General features: G+C 38.1%; 1 protein-coding gene across 1 annotated transcript in view; it reads right to left on the reverse strand.

The window, feature by feature from the left end:
- LOC126829327 (protein mesh) overlaps nucleotides 1-14,648 on the reverse strand; it is a 72,244-nt gene that overhangs the window by 27,371 nt on the left and 30,225 nt on the right. The window contains exon 2 of the mRNA XM_050559133.2: nucleotides 628-921. Coding sequence (XP_050415090.1) covers nucleotides 628-921 — 294 coding nt within the window. The remainder of the gene's footprint in view (nucleotides 1-627; nucleotides 922-14,648) is intronic.

Genomic DNA, 14,648 nt, shown 5'->3' on the forward strand with positions numbered 1-14,648 from the left:
TAAAGCATACTATTGGTTACCCGAAAATAACATTTTAAGAGACCAGTATAAGAATCATGACTCCCGCATTCAATATTTTTTTATTATTGTTTTCGGTTTTATGGATAAATATAACAGTCGTGTCATAATATTAATATAGTTTATATTACATGTCATTATGGCAGCTATGAAATTCACAACAATCGTCTTAGACCACTCACCAACACAACAGCTCAAGGGAATGTAGGCTTTTCGCACACTGACTTAACCACAACAGAGGCGTGTCCAGGAATTTAAGCAGCGAGGGGTTTAAAGTTGGAGATAACATCCAGTTTGGCGTTAGGTCGGGGGAACAACCCGCGAATTTGATAAATTCACAAGCTTTGAGACAATATTATTTCTGTTCATTTAGGTGCATGCATGTCTATGATTACATTGGACCTAACCTTTACCCAAACCCTAACCCACAATTTCGTTAACAATCACGTGCCTTAACACTATTTACAACTCAGCGACCATGACGAAATCTCGAGTGGGCCTTAAGGAATAGATCTATTCTAGGCAAGGTGGATTGGGGAGTATGGCGCTAGCTAAGAAACCGTATATGAACCAAAACACGATGGTGGATTGAAGAAGCAATGAGCCTACCTTGTTTTCACCATCACCTGCTGCTCCGTAAAAACACACGTGATCCCACGTAGCTATAAATATCCACGTGGCTTGGAAATTTCTTTCATTGGGAAAAAATTTATTAACTTCTGAAGTTGCTCGGTGTAAAGAATGTGGATGTGTGTCTTCACGATACCACACTCTCCCGCCTTTTGTTACGTCGACGTCCGCCCAAAAAGGTGCTATAATCGGTGTTTCATCTTTCAACGGGAAATCGCTTGGCTTGTAATCTTTGAGTTCTTTTAGGAACGATATGACACCATTATTGTTTACCTGCAATGATAAAATAATCACCAATAAAAATATGGTTATACATAATCTGGTAAAAAAAAATATGTCAAGCAATCCAACGCCTATGAATTCATGGCTGGACCCCAGTTTTGCGTCCCAACATACGGAACCAGGCACAAAAAGGTAAAGTTTCACAAATGACCCGGTGACGAGCATTATTATTTTGAAAACAATTCCGGTGTTGGTCGATACAATTCAAAGGGGTTTTGCAAGCTTGGTTTCCATTTGTCAGAGGTGCAGGGTGGATGACCAGACATGTACAAACGTCTAGTCCACCTATGTTCGTAAAAAGAACACTTGACAGCTGAAATTTGATGAAGAGTACGGGAGAAACGGCGCTGCGCGGTAAATATTTCCGCCACAAAGCACTGCATGGCGTATGCTCTTATTCATTAACGCGGTTGGCGCGGAGAAATAGGACGTTAAACTCCATTTTAATCACTTTTCCATAAAGTAGTAAGAAAGTATGAATATAATCAGTGCCGGACTGGTGGGCCGAAGGCACGCGAACGTCCGAGGGTGGTCGGGGGGGGGGGCAGGTCTACCCCCAGGAAAATTTAAAAATTGACAGCCGCAAACCCATTTTCCAAGCATTTCAGACCAAAGCAGAAGAAGGCAATTTTTTTTCTCTTGTCATGTGTATTGTCCTCTCCTTCCTTCTTTCTTTTCTTTTCTTTTCTTTTTTCTTTTTTTTTTTCTTTTTTCTTTTTTGTTTATCGCCACCCCCCCCCCCCCCCCCCCGCAATCCTACGCTATGCTGGACAAGTTCCTCAAACAAGAATGGCTCTTCTGGTCAGTTTCCCCAGGAAATTTCTTTGCCCCAAGAAAGAGAGAGAGAGAGAGAGAGAGAGAGAGAGGTTTAACGTCCACTCGACACAAACCAGGTCATTTAGGGACTAACATATGGTTTAATTTTATTTCATAATTCACTTCCGCGTAGGGATCTTTAGCAGTGGGAGGAAACCGGAGGACCCGGAGAAAACTCACGGGGTTGGACAGGCGAACCTACTCCTTGTCACGTATGACCCCAAGAAAAAACGCACGAACTAATTTGCATTAAGACGAGGGTAAAAAAACAGTGCACCATGTGTACTTCTTACTAGATCCTACTAGATGCTGGTGACGTTATCAGTGATGATAACGGTTGTAAGGGTTTGGTACTCGACATCAATGCGTTGGTCGCTACCCATGCATAGATTATATCACTTTAAGCAACCACTCAACTTATTCAAGTATTGGTAATTTAATAGTACCTACTTCATAACATCGTGTCGGTTATTTTATACACACCGATGAAAAAAACTAAAGACGGATCCTACAGAAATGGATTGTCATAAGTCTTTAAGGGGCTGTGGAAATCGAGCGCTAGAACACTGACCGAGTTCAAATCCCGGCGTAGGTTGAGAACAACCTTTTATTCTTGCTTATCAGCGATGGCGATTGACAAAGGAAGTGTGCATACTCGGTTGTCGGATGGAACAAAAAGAAATGATGTTCACCAGTGTACATGTTAGCTTATGCTCGTTACACATTCATTGGTTGCCCTTTTGGTTTATCTAAATCAAAAAAAGTGTCTGTACCGTAACGATTTCGTGAATACCTCTCCCCGATTAAGCAAACTTTATGAATGGAATCGTGATTACCTCGACACGAAAATAGTTACGGTAATAAAATATCTTCCTGTATCCATTTTAACCCCTTGTTTTAGTTAAGGGACGCTCGTCGGCAAACACCTAATCTTAAAGGGAATGTCTAGCCATGTTAAAAATCTCTATAGAATATTTGCATTCTCTTTGAAAATAGGCATCAACATGCATCTTGGAATTTGGATTTATGACCGTAACAGTAATAGTTTTTTTTTAGAAATATCAACCGATGGGTCAACAACTATGTTTAGGTATAACTCGTAGTTTGGATCAGAAAATGGTCTGTATTTTATGTCAAACAATCTGCGACAGGCAATCCGAAATAAATGAGTTCAAATGTGTACGTTCGACTTGTACGGAGTCCCAGAACGTCTTTATCGGCCGTACTTTGACAGAACTGCCTAAAAACAATCTAATTTGAATATTTCAGTGCACAGTCAAATCACGGCAAATCATATTTGTTTGTTACCAACCGGCGCGGATCTATAAAGTTTATGGGAAGCAAGGCGGTAGATCTCACAGACAAGGATTTTCCGGATTTGATTCCGGAGATGGTCATGAAATTTTCACGGAATTTCCAGCCTGATTTCCCCTAGAGGGTGGTGCAGGAAGATAAATCGTCTATGCATTCGAATGGGATTTAAAAAAAACCCTCAGCCCTGCGTACACGTTAACTTGCACACAACAAAACACAAGGAAGTTAGAGTGCGGTTAAGAGTAATCAGAAAATGTACATTATAGCACACAGCTTGATGTGTACTGGTCTAAAATATCCCGGCTGGATCTGAATTAACAGCAGAAACGTAGGTACTTAACCGCCATTTCGATTATCCTATAGTTAATATTTGGTGCATAATTTGCCATTCTAGAATGTTCGTCCTAGAAAAATGATATAATTTTTTTTCAACATGTCAATCAAAAAGGCTTCCAAATTTGACATCTTTATTTAAGAAAACATCTCTATGTTTTTAAGACCTTTACGTTCAGTCTGCTTGTCTATCAAGATCAACTGATGCATATCGGCATGATAAATTGCCTCTTATCAAGTTTTAAATGTTTGGTATGTTTTTTATTTGTGTATGTCTTACAAAATCGATGCCCTCAAGCAGAATGAAAATAAGGGCGTGTGTTCTCACCAAATCACGTGAAAACCTTTTTCTTTTTGTTGGTTAAAGTTGCTAATCGTTATTTGAGTGATTCGAAATCTCCCTTTTTCAACTACTGTAATTCAGGGGCCTGCTTCACAAAATTTTAATGAAGATAAGATTTAAATTTTAGCAATTTGATTGGATAATATTAGATTGATTTTAGTGCTTAGCCAATCAAAACTGAAGTACCAGCTAAAATTTGGATTTTATCTTTAGTTACGATTTCGAGAAACGGAGCCTTGTTCTCTTAAGTATTTCTAGAGATATAATGAATTGGAACTTCCACAACAGTCTTCATCCCCTACAGGTGCTATAAACGAGACATCGCGGCTTATAAGTGAAATATTTCGTTGTGCCTCTTATAGTTGACCCAATCGAATCCAAGCCGCGAGAATATCTACCATTCATGTTTTGGTTTTATAAATAATCAATCAGTGGCCTGTTTCACGAAATTTTAACTATAGATAAAATCAATCTAATATTATCCAATCAAATTACTAAAATTTAGATTTTATCTTTGTTAAAATTTCGTGAAACAGGCCCCTGATCGCAGATTAATTCGTGAAAATTAGATACTGTTCCAAAGGGACTAACATAAGGTTCAGTTTCATTTCAATAATAGGGATCTTTAGTAGTGGGAGGTAACTGAAGGACCCAGAGAAAACCCATAGGTTCTACAGGCGACCCTATTCGAAACCACGCCACTTGACTCAATGGCAGACCTTGTGTTAAACCAGACACAGAGCTAGTTGATGATTACAGTCGAAAACAACTCTGTATACTTTTTATTTCATTTTGTAAAATAAAAAACAAAACAAACAAAAAACATCACCAAAAGATTTTAACTTCCGATAATATAGTTGATGGACCGAGAACTTTCATTGTAAATCATTAAAAATCAATACACAATATCGTGCAAAAGACATCCTGCATATAACAACTAGTCGTTCGGATGGGACAGAAAACCAAGGTTCGTGTACACACAGACAGTTGGAATTCTAACCAAGAGTAGGCCTTAGCGCCGCTGTCGAGGCGAAAAATCGCCCATAGCACACTGTATGGCGTATGCACGTCTTCATTAGCTCAGTGATCGGTGCTGAATAGTAGGACGTTAAACCCCCATTTAATTTGACTTCGTATATAACAGTAAACATTATTTAATATAACTAGTCACACTGTACCGTTATTGATAAAATGCCTATGGTATATGGGATGGATTCAATTATAGGTTAATAGGTCATTTGTGATTAATTACAATACAGCCTTTGTAAGACGATTTATTTTCATGTAACGAGAATATTGCTGCAAATTATCTCAATATACCTATTAAATATCACCCGATCTCCTTGCTCAGTACATCAACAACTTCTGATGTAACATATCACGAACGGTTTAAATGAAATAAAGTGAAATAAAATGGTGTTTAACACACCACTTTTCTGCACCAACCGGGAAAATGAAGACGGCATCCACAATGTAGTGTACTACGAGAGACATTTTGCCAGGGGAGTGGCGTATCAACTTATTCTTTGTCGAATTCCAACTGTCATGGGATTTTCATGGGGCCTAGGATTTTCGTACCACCCAAAGAAGCTGTTAGGCCTACTTGCCAAACCTTTCTGGTCTGCGAAACCAGCAACTTACTCATTGAGCCAACGCGGTTCCCTCGAATAGTTTAAAAGTTGTGAGCATCCGATTTGATAATGTAGGTAACGCTTTTGCTGTTGTAACCGTTGCCAAGGGAAAATTTCTGACGAAAAAAATATTCTGTGCGTTTCAAGCGGATCAGGTCGAGAACAATTTTCAAGGACATTGAAGAAAAAACAAAAGTGTTTAGGACCTGCGCCAAAACTCGAATTGGTTCGCATCATAGTGACACTATAGTCAATCTGCGAATATACACAAGTGAGATCTAATGTTTTAATAATTAGAGTTATGTGAGGCAAGATGGCGAGAAGAACAAGGGCGTTAACAGATAATACACAGAACAATTACCAAAACAAAATGGCTTTTCTGATGCGTACAAATATACAGTGACGTCACTCCTGACGTCAAGAGGGGTATTTCCGGAATCAAAACAAATGGCGGATGACTTATATCAAAAAAGCGCCAATTGGAACTATTTTAGTGTACGTCTGCTACGATTCACTTCCCAACCCATTATAATAGTGAAATATTTCTGATGCAAGCGATAAATCAACCGTGAGGCATTTAAGTACATTTGCAGGCTTCTGCAGCAAGGAATGTGTTGCCGAGGTCTTGCAACCGTTAAGTTAATAGCCTAACCCCGACGCATTGTAATACGTCATAATATTACGGCTGATGTCTTCATATACTGTGATGTTTGCAATGAATGAAAGCGGTTCGTTTCTCTTCAAAACATAGAATTATTTGAAAAACAAGCCTTAAAGACTTGATTGTTTTAACATAAATATTTAGGTTTCGTTTTTCGTTTTTTTTTTTGTCTTCAATAATGTGAAAACAATGTAACTATTGGGTGTGTCCAGCTTTTAGCTAATCTATCTGAAGACCAGACTTTACGAAACCCGAGAGTAAAATCTCCGAGAAGAAAACACGATTTAAAAAAGCACCGCACCTCTTTTCAATCAGACTCAATCGACAAGTGACTATTAATTCAAGGTGAAGCATATTCCCGGTGCAGTGACTCAATCGACAAGTGACTATTAATTTAAGGTGAAGCATATTCCCGGTGCAGTGGTTTGGGAACAGCTCATTAACGACTGCTACACTAAAAGTGATACAGCATACGTATGTTTAAATGGCCTATGACAAACATAGCTTCAATAAAGTAAAGTCATTCGAGGATGAGTGCCAGTGTAATGGTGTAAAATGCCCCATTAACCATTTGAATGGCTAAATCTATTTGTTAAGGCCATCTCAATTTTCGTCAAGGTCGCTGAGATGTAAATAAGGTTAGGGCACATGGTTATTGGCGATTGTAGGCTAGGGTTAGGGTAAGGATATGATCTTTTCCCTGGGTCCAGTCCTCCAAACAATATACGTTATGAGCAATTTCGAAGAATTTCATTATTAGTTATTAACGCTCCGAGTCATGGTTGGATTTTGATAAAGCCAAACAATTCTATTGTAGTCTTACGTTGGAACAATTCTATATTTACTTTGTACTAAGAGTACAAATATGTCTTGGAGAAGTAAGATGGGCGTGGGAGAACCAAATTCGTCCTATCTGTCATCTCGAGATGGAATGTAAACACAAAAACATCAAGATTCATTCCACTGAAATTCTCACACGCCACGCAAGTCCTATCTCACGTCCTTCCAGGTGGTCTTACAACCAAGACGATTAACACACCAATACCGTAACGTTATCAGACCCTATAGACATACGATGACGTAAGAGTTTAGAGCTTTTCCCTCTCCAATACTCAATCGAAGTCTTGCGGGAAACCCAATCGAATCATCGTGTCTGATATTAAGCGAAAGTTAATTTGAAACATTCAATACCCCAGTCGAATATCAGTATGGAGTCATTTCACCTTCTTTCACTTAAAGGTAATATGGCGCTGAAATGATTGCTTCTACTCTGCTCAACAGCCAAGAATATATATTAAACTGAAAGTCTATGCGTTTTTTACCCCTGTGGTTCTAGAACCTTAAGGACACGGTACCATTAATCTCCCCATTGAATCTAATGTTAATCGTCGAAGGAGAATGGAGGGGTCTTACGCGTGAGTTTTAGATCATAAGGTCTATCAATTGGTCAAGTGGTGTGGTTTCAACCGAATACCTGAAAGTGGCGTAGGCTTGCCTGTCTAACCACGTGGGTTTTCTCCGGGTCCCCTATGTCCTTTCACTGCTACGGACTCCTACACCTAAGCGAAATGCTGAAATAAAATTGCACCATGTGCTAGTCCCGAAATGATCTAGTTTGTGTCGAGTGAACGTTAAGTCCCATCTGTCTGTCTGACATGTGAATGATCTATTGAAAGATGAAAGACGCACGAAGACGATACATGTTACTTTAAGGCGCCATTAAATCATTATGGGGTGGTGTATAGTTGTCTTGTTAACCATAACAACCATGAGAATTATGAGTGGAATTAAGCAGCTAAAGTACGAAACTGCCATTGGTATGTTTGAAGTTATTTTCGTACTTTTTATACATCTGACATCATGCAAGATGTTTCGTTTGCGTATATACGCAGTTAGTCCCTTTGGTTGGTACGGCCCAAGTTGTGTACCCATCTGTTGGTAAGGTATAAAGGAACAACAATGATACCAGATTGGTACGAATTTCCGTCCATAAACAAACTGACTTCTATTTATAAGTTATTCTAAATTACACACACTTCAACAAATAGACTTTCTACATGTTAAACTTGTGTTGGGTATTCAGGTTATAGTCGTTCAGACGGGACGAAAAAACCGAAATCCCGCGTACACGTTGGTGTGTACGTAAAAAAACCCTTTATAGTTGGAATTCGAAAAAAAGCAGGTCGTAGTGCCCCTGTCACGGTAAAACTTTGCTCACATCATGCTTCATGGCGTAGCCCGGAAAAAAGCAGAACAGTAGGACGTTAAAACCACAAATATTTAAATATTTGACTCATATCATTTCTGCAGCTGAGTCGAGTATTTAAATGGGTTCTGGTTTATTATCATAAAAGCTTAATAAAAAATAGCTCTAAAAAATAATGTAAATATTTAGTACAACTGGTTCGCTGATCTGATTATGTTTCATTCGGCTCATATTGTAGAAGACTTTGTTTTCAATATTTAACGCATTTAGTACATTTTAATAAGCATTAAAACTGCACACATTTGCATTGCAGCCGTAATATATATCATAACGCGGCAACTGATCCAACATAGCACGTGCATGGTAACCTTGAAAAATACCGCGAAATATTTGGCCAGCAGACGACAACGAGCAGTATTGACATGGTTCACAAAACTCTTAAAATTCTTTGAAGACAGGGTGGTGCTTTTTGGAATTACGTCGTTTCCGTTGGTCTCTAGTTACTGTGTTTTGTGTTTCTGCTGCACACATGGAAGTCGTTGTTTTACATCATTTCCATAACACGCTTTAGGCTGACATTTTATACGAACGTCTCTACGATACATGAATAGTGTCCCTCCTCTTGAATTCAGAAATGTCAATGATATGCGGACAGCTTCAACGGTTTTGAGTTAATATGGAAGCATGTCGACACGTGTAATAATAAACGAACATGCCGTTTAGGACTATTCGCAACAAAGAGAGCTTTAAAGTCCGAGAAAGCCAGAGTAACTTCTTGTAATTTATCAATCTGATGTTAACACAGATCCTATTTCGTTCCGTTTTTTTTATACTAGTTCAAAATTTCGTTTTACCCGCCTTTGTGGAGGCCATCGAAAGTATAAAAAAACGAAACGAAATACAGATCTGTATTTTAATCAGATTGGTCATTAATCAGCCTTTGATCAAATTAATTGTTGAATATGCAAATTAATTTAGAAATTATAATGACAGATTAAGTTCCGGTACTTGCATTGTCCTGCAGAGGGTTTGAAAGATTCAATTAGTAGGCTATGTAAATAATCATTATATTATAGTTTATTTTAATTATATGCAAAGACTCATAGGCGTAGGGGGCCAATCTCAGTTGGGAAGGGGGAGGGCTAAGGCTATTTGCCAGAAAATCTTCTTTGTTACCTGAATTTTCAAAATGAATCAATTATATTAACTAAAATGAGTTTTCCACAAATGTTATTGCACAAGGTCTTACGTATTATAGTATTCAAAATGGATAATTATTATCTTAATTTCGGTAGTAATGACAATCGAAACTACACTGTTCTTCTAACGGCGATACCTCGGTTCAGACTGAAGTAATTTGACTGAAATTTTCAACATATTCCCTATCTATTTTGTAACAATTATAGCAAGAACTGTCAGTCTTTGTCTAATCTTACATAAAGCCACTTTAAATAACATGACTGTTATGCAATTTCATTATATCTACGAAACAAAGTTATTTAATATCAAAAGATAAGACAGTAAATTGCATAAAGTAATATGCATTTTTTTAGGGACGTTAAACTCCCTTAATTTTTCCTCAAATTTTCGTGGCGTTGAACGCTTTCTGCCACATATGGAGCAACATTTGGCAACCTCTTGCTCATAAGCTTGTATTAGTTTCACCATCGAGATACACACACTGGAATTAATGTGTCCTGTGTCCATATTTATTATCCATACTAAACTTACGCTGTCTGTCTACATTAGCTCCTCTTGAGAACAGACACTAAGTTAGTTGACCGACATTTTAATTCCCAAATCGACAATTTTAGTCGAAAAAATTAAGTATACTTCGAGAATTTTAAAAGTGTTTATTCCAGTTCCATTTAATAAAATTGAAAAGGTTTTTTTTATTTCATTTTCGCGTATGATAGATGTGAAACGGAGAAAACCCCCATTACAAAATAGTATAGTAATGTTGTTTGGATGTGGCGGATATTCAGGGTAGAGATATATTCTCAAAGTAGATATTTCTATGTGTGCAAATTATTAAGGACCAAAACCTATTTCTTTTGTAAAAACCAATCCCGTGATGTCAGATCTTAAAAAGACTGTATAAAAAACTATATTCACTTCTTAATCAGATAAAGAACTGTTTTCAAATATTTCGGTTGAGATTTCTTTTTTGTTTGTGATTTCAACCTTGAAATCCCCATAGCGTATCCTTTTTTTTTTCTTTTTAATACGCCCTTCGAAATGTTTTAATAAGAGATAGAGAGAGAGACAGAGACAGAAAGAGGGAGTGAGAGAGAGAGAGAGAGAGAGACAGAGAGAGGGAGCGAGGGAGCGAGAGAGAGAGAGAGAGAACTATGCCAAGAACCCATCGTTTCATTCCCCTGGTCCATAGATTGAAGATCGACCGAATTTTTTATGAAACAATGTCTGTGATGTCAAGTTTATTGTCTACGTCAAAGATTATGAGCATAACGATGACAGATCGTTCAGAAGATTATCGATTCTACCACCACTACCAATTCACTTGGATGTTTTCATTGGGACAGGTGATGATAGGTCAGAACAATATAAATCATTAATGTAAGCAATCGTTATCGGAATTTGGCCCGCACAGACCTCCGTAATGTACATTATCACTAAAACTGCAACGTGTAAACAAGGGCGGGGTATTATGTTAGATGAGGTCGTGACCTCAAGTGCTTCTCATTTAGTTGGCCAGATAGGGCGGATCCACAATATCATTAATAGAAATAATACCTACAAACGACCTCTACTGTAAGCCTACTAATTGTTAACCTAAAGCTCGGGATATTGAGGGGGGGGGGGCTTAGTATGGAACTGTTTGGGTTGGAGGGCGTGGGTACGGGACTATGTAGGGTGGAGGGGTATGGGATTGGAGTGGATTAGTTTAATGCAGGTGTGAATATGGTGTGAGGGTGGAAATGCGGGTCCTTTTACCACGTGAGGACATGCGGTGGTTAAGGATGGATTGAAACAATAGAAATGCCTGACTGCTAAGCATATGCCGGGTCCCTTCAAGGTGGGGTTGGATACACTTCGATCAAGTAGATAGAATCCATGAAGCTAGGTGAAGACCACTTCTCTGGATAGATACATACCCGGCTACACAAGTAACCCACATCAAAGCAATTCTCCAGTAAAACGATTTGGGTGAATTAAATTTAACGTCCTAAATTTGTGCATCCACTAGGCTAATGGTGACGGGCATCCGCCGTGTATTAAGCTATGAAGGAAACCGCCAATGTTGCTTTTCCGTGCAGTACGCCACACAAATTACGTTTTCTAGGCAAACCCTCCATCTTGCATCACTGAGCAAACCAGACTGGAAAATCACCATGGGAAATAGGGTTTAACGTTCTACGATTCTGCTCCTACTGGGCTAATGAAGACGGACATACGCCATGCAGTGTGCTATGAGGTAAATTTTGCCTGTCTACGGCGCTATGACCTAATCTTATTTCGAATTCCAGCTGTCAAGGCTCTTTTACGTGCACGCAAATGTATACACGGGATCTCGGTTGTTCGTCCCACCTGAACGACTATACGTTGTCCCTTGCCAGGCCCTCTGTCCTGTACCACTGAAAATCCCGATGAACTTATATTCGGCCAGGGATCAAACACGGGACTTTTAGGTTAGCGAGCCAACGTCTTACTCACTGAGCCACCGTGGTTAGTCACTGCGGCCCCAATGTAAATTTAGAGTGTAGATATACTGATGAATTTGCCCTACGGTCCAATGGTCGCCTTATGTACAAAATATATGTTCTGTACGTACATACTACAGCTGGTTGGACCAGGAAGGATAAGATTTCAAATTAAAGGTCTCCACGCTCAAGGACAACCAACTGCTCATTAATTACAACCGCGTGTCTACTTCACAACATGATTGGAGTCATTAAAGGCGCTGGTCGTCATTTAATATTAAATTTTGCACGACTTAATTTACGCTAAAATGTACTCAAATTGATTAATTAACGTTTAATTAAGAAAAGAAACCAAAACATTGATTGAAAAACGGTCCATCAAAAGATTCTTGCGAAGTTTCGAGGTGGCGCCGGCTTGTTTTAGCCACATTCTATAGGTCTTAATCCGGCCCTGAAATGCATTATGTAAGATTTAGATAACGAGCTGGCCATTCTTGCTATAATAGTTTAAATATAGATAATGCAAAATGAATATATTGAAAATTTCATTCAAATTACTTCATTCTAAGCCAAGTTGTTTATTATAGTTAAATTCTTAAATCCCGAGGGCGCCCTAATCTATTTAAATCTCTGCCATCCGATAGTCTATAGAGACAAAGCTTGTTATGTTAATAAATACCTAAATAATAGTTTATATAAGATTTGAGGGCAATACGCAACTTTATTTTCAAATACATATATATATCCAGGGGGTAAAGACTAAAATTCATATTCTACCAACTTACACAAACACGCAGAAAGAAAGAAATAACTTTTCAGAATAATCTTATTCCAAGAATTAACACGTCATCATTGGTCGGGTTGGTGCAGAAAACTCGGACGTTAAACCCTATTTCATTTCATTTAAAATTTTGGTGATACGTTTCATTTCTAGAACCAACTTTCTACGATTCCCAAGAATATAAAATATTAGTGCTAAACAACAAAGCTAAACTATTAAAATGTTTAGGAGCTTTAATATAGCAATTGTTTATGTTATTGTAACTGTATCGTTGTCTTCCGTGGACTTTATCTGTGTTTGTTCGTTCATTTATGCACATGACCTTGTAACATTTTATTATGTACATGTAACAAAGGATCTTCTTATTCTTCCATATAAATAGACATCCCATTTTCTTTTTTAAAAAAAATGAAGCGTCACAACACTTGAAGTCTGAAGTAACTGGTATTCCATTCAAATTTCACGTCTGGGATACATACATATGGCAGCAACTTAAAAACTGAAATACAAAGAGACCATGTTTTTAATGTCTAGTATATTAAAGACATGTTCTCTTTGTATTTTAAGTTACTTTACAGCACTGATGTTTAAATAGCACTGTTATTCTGGTTGACGTTTTTGTAATAATAATTTTTATTCATTTATGCTGCGCAAAAATATCCAGCCAATGGCTGCTCCAGGGCGCTTAAACAAACCTTATAGCGAGGGTTAGAGCTAAATGATAAGGCCAGCTGGATTTTTCGTCATAGGTCACGAGATGTAAACAAGGCTAGCGCTAATCCCAACCCTAACCCTAACCCTGGACCTAGCCTCAATGTTTACCCTAATCCTAACCAACAACCTCGCCAACAATCACGTGTCCTAACCTTTTTTACATCTCAGAGATATTGACAAAAATTGAGCTGACCTTAACAAATAGGTTTAGCCTTATAGGGAGACCCTTGTATGTTTCTAAAACAACAACACGAACATCAAACGAAACAAAGAACACGAATTAATAATATCTAGGTGGGGCACTAAGAACAATCTGGTCTTAAAACTATACACATTTCATACAATTTTACGATAATTAAGTATTAATAATATTTTGATGGACTGTCAAATTCCACCCGGGCGGAAGCAGCTTAAGCTCCAATAATGTCCCTTGTTTAACTCCAGATGACGTCACTTACTGTATACAAACGTTATTTTAGTAGCCATTCAATTTACGAATTAGAGTTTGCAAACGTCCTATTGGAGAAAAATAGAAGCTTGTGAGATTCAATAAGTTTGTAAATGAATGAAATTTGCCCAGAAAGCGACTTTTCCTCCAACTCTTAGTCGAGTCCGAAAACTTATATTTATTAAGAATAATTTGCACCGATTATTTCAGCAACTATGGACAACCAATGATTGCGTAACTTATATTATGGAATGCAATGTGGAATGACTCCCAGTGATCCGGCGACCTACGTACATGTACACTAGACGCCATTTTCAACTGACACCTGACATTCTCAATACACTTTATATATATGTATCACTTAAACTGCAGTTTATATTATATATACCTTGGGTGTGGTTGGTTTATAATCAAAAGCTTGTCCCAGTTTAAATAAATACATGTATTTTCTAAACACATTATAATCTGTTATATATATTGATTTTGGGCGTTGGCCAATATATTTCGTCTTTTTATGTAAATCCATTTTGTGTAGCATAGCTGGCATTCTGCATGGCTATCAAATGCATTTAATCTACAGGTTGTTTTCATATCAAGTAAATAGATTTGCCGTAACATAGATATAAATAATTGGTGCAGGGATAACAAATTCGACTCCCGTCTAGAACAAACCTACGTGGTTTCGAGCGAGCTTCGAGAAGTTTCGGTCACGAACGGTTGATTCCGGTCGCACAGGAATCCCGCTCAAGAAAATAAGCGTGCGCAGGGGCCACGGGGATCAACCATACTAAACTTACGCTATCTGTCTA

This window comes from Patella vulgata, chromosome 1 (genome assembly GCF_932274485.2).
Source record: "Patella vulgata chromosome 1, xgPatVulg1.2, whole genome shotgun sequence".
NCBI lineage: Eukaryota > Metazoa > Mollusca > Gastropoda > Patellidae > Patella > Patella vulgata.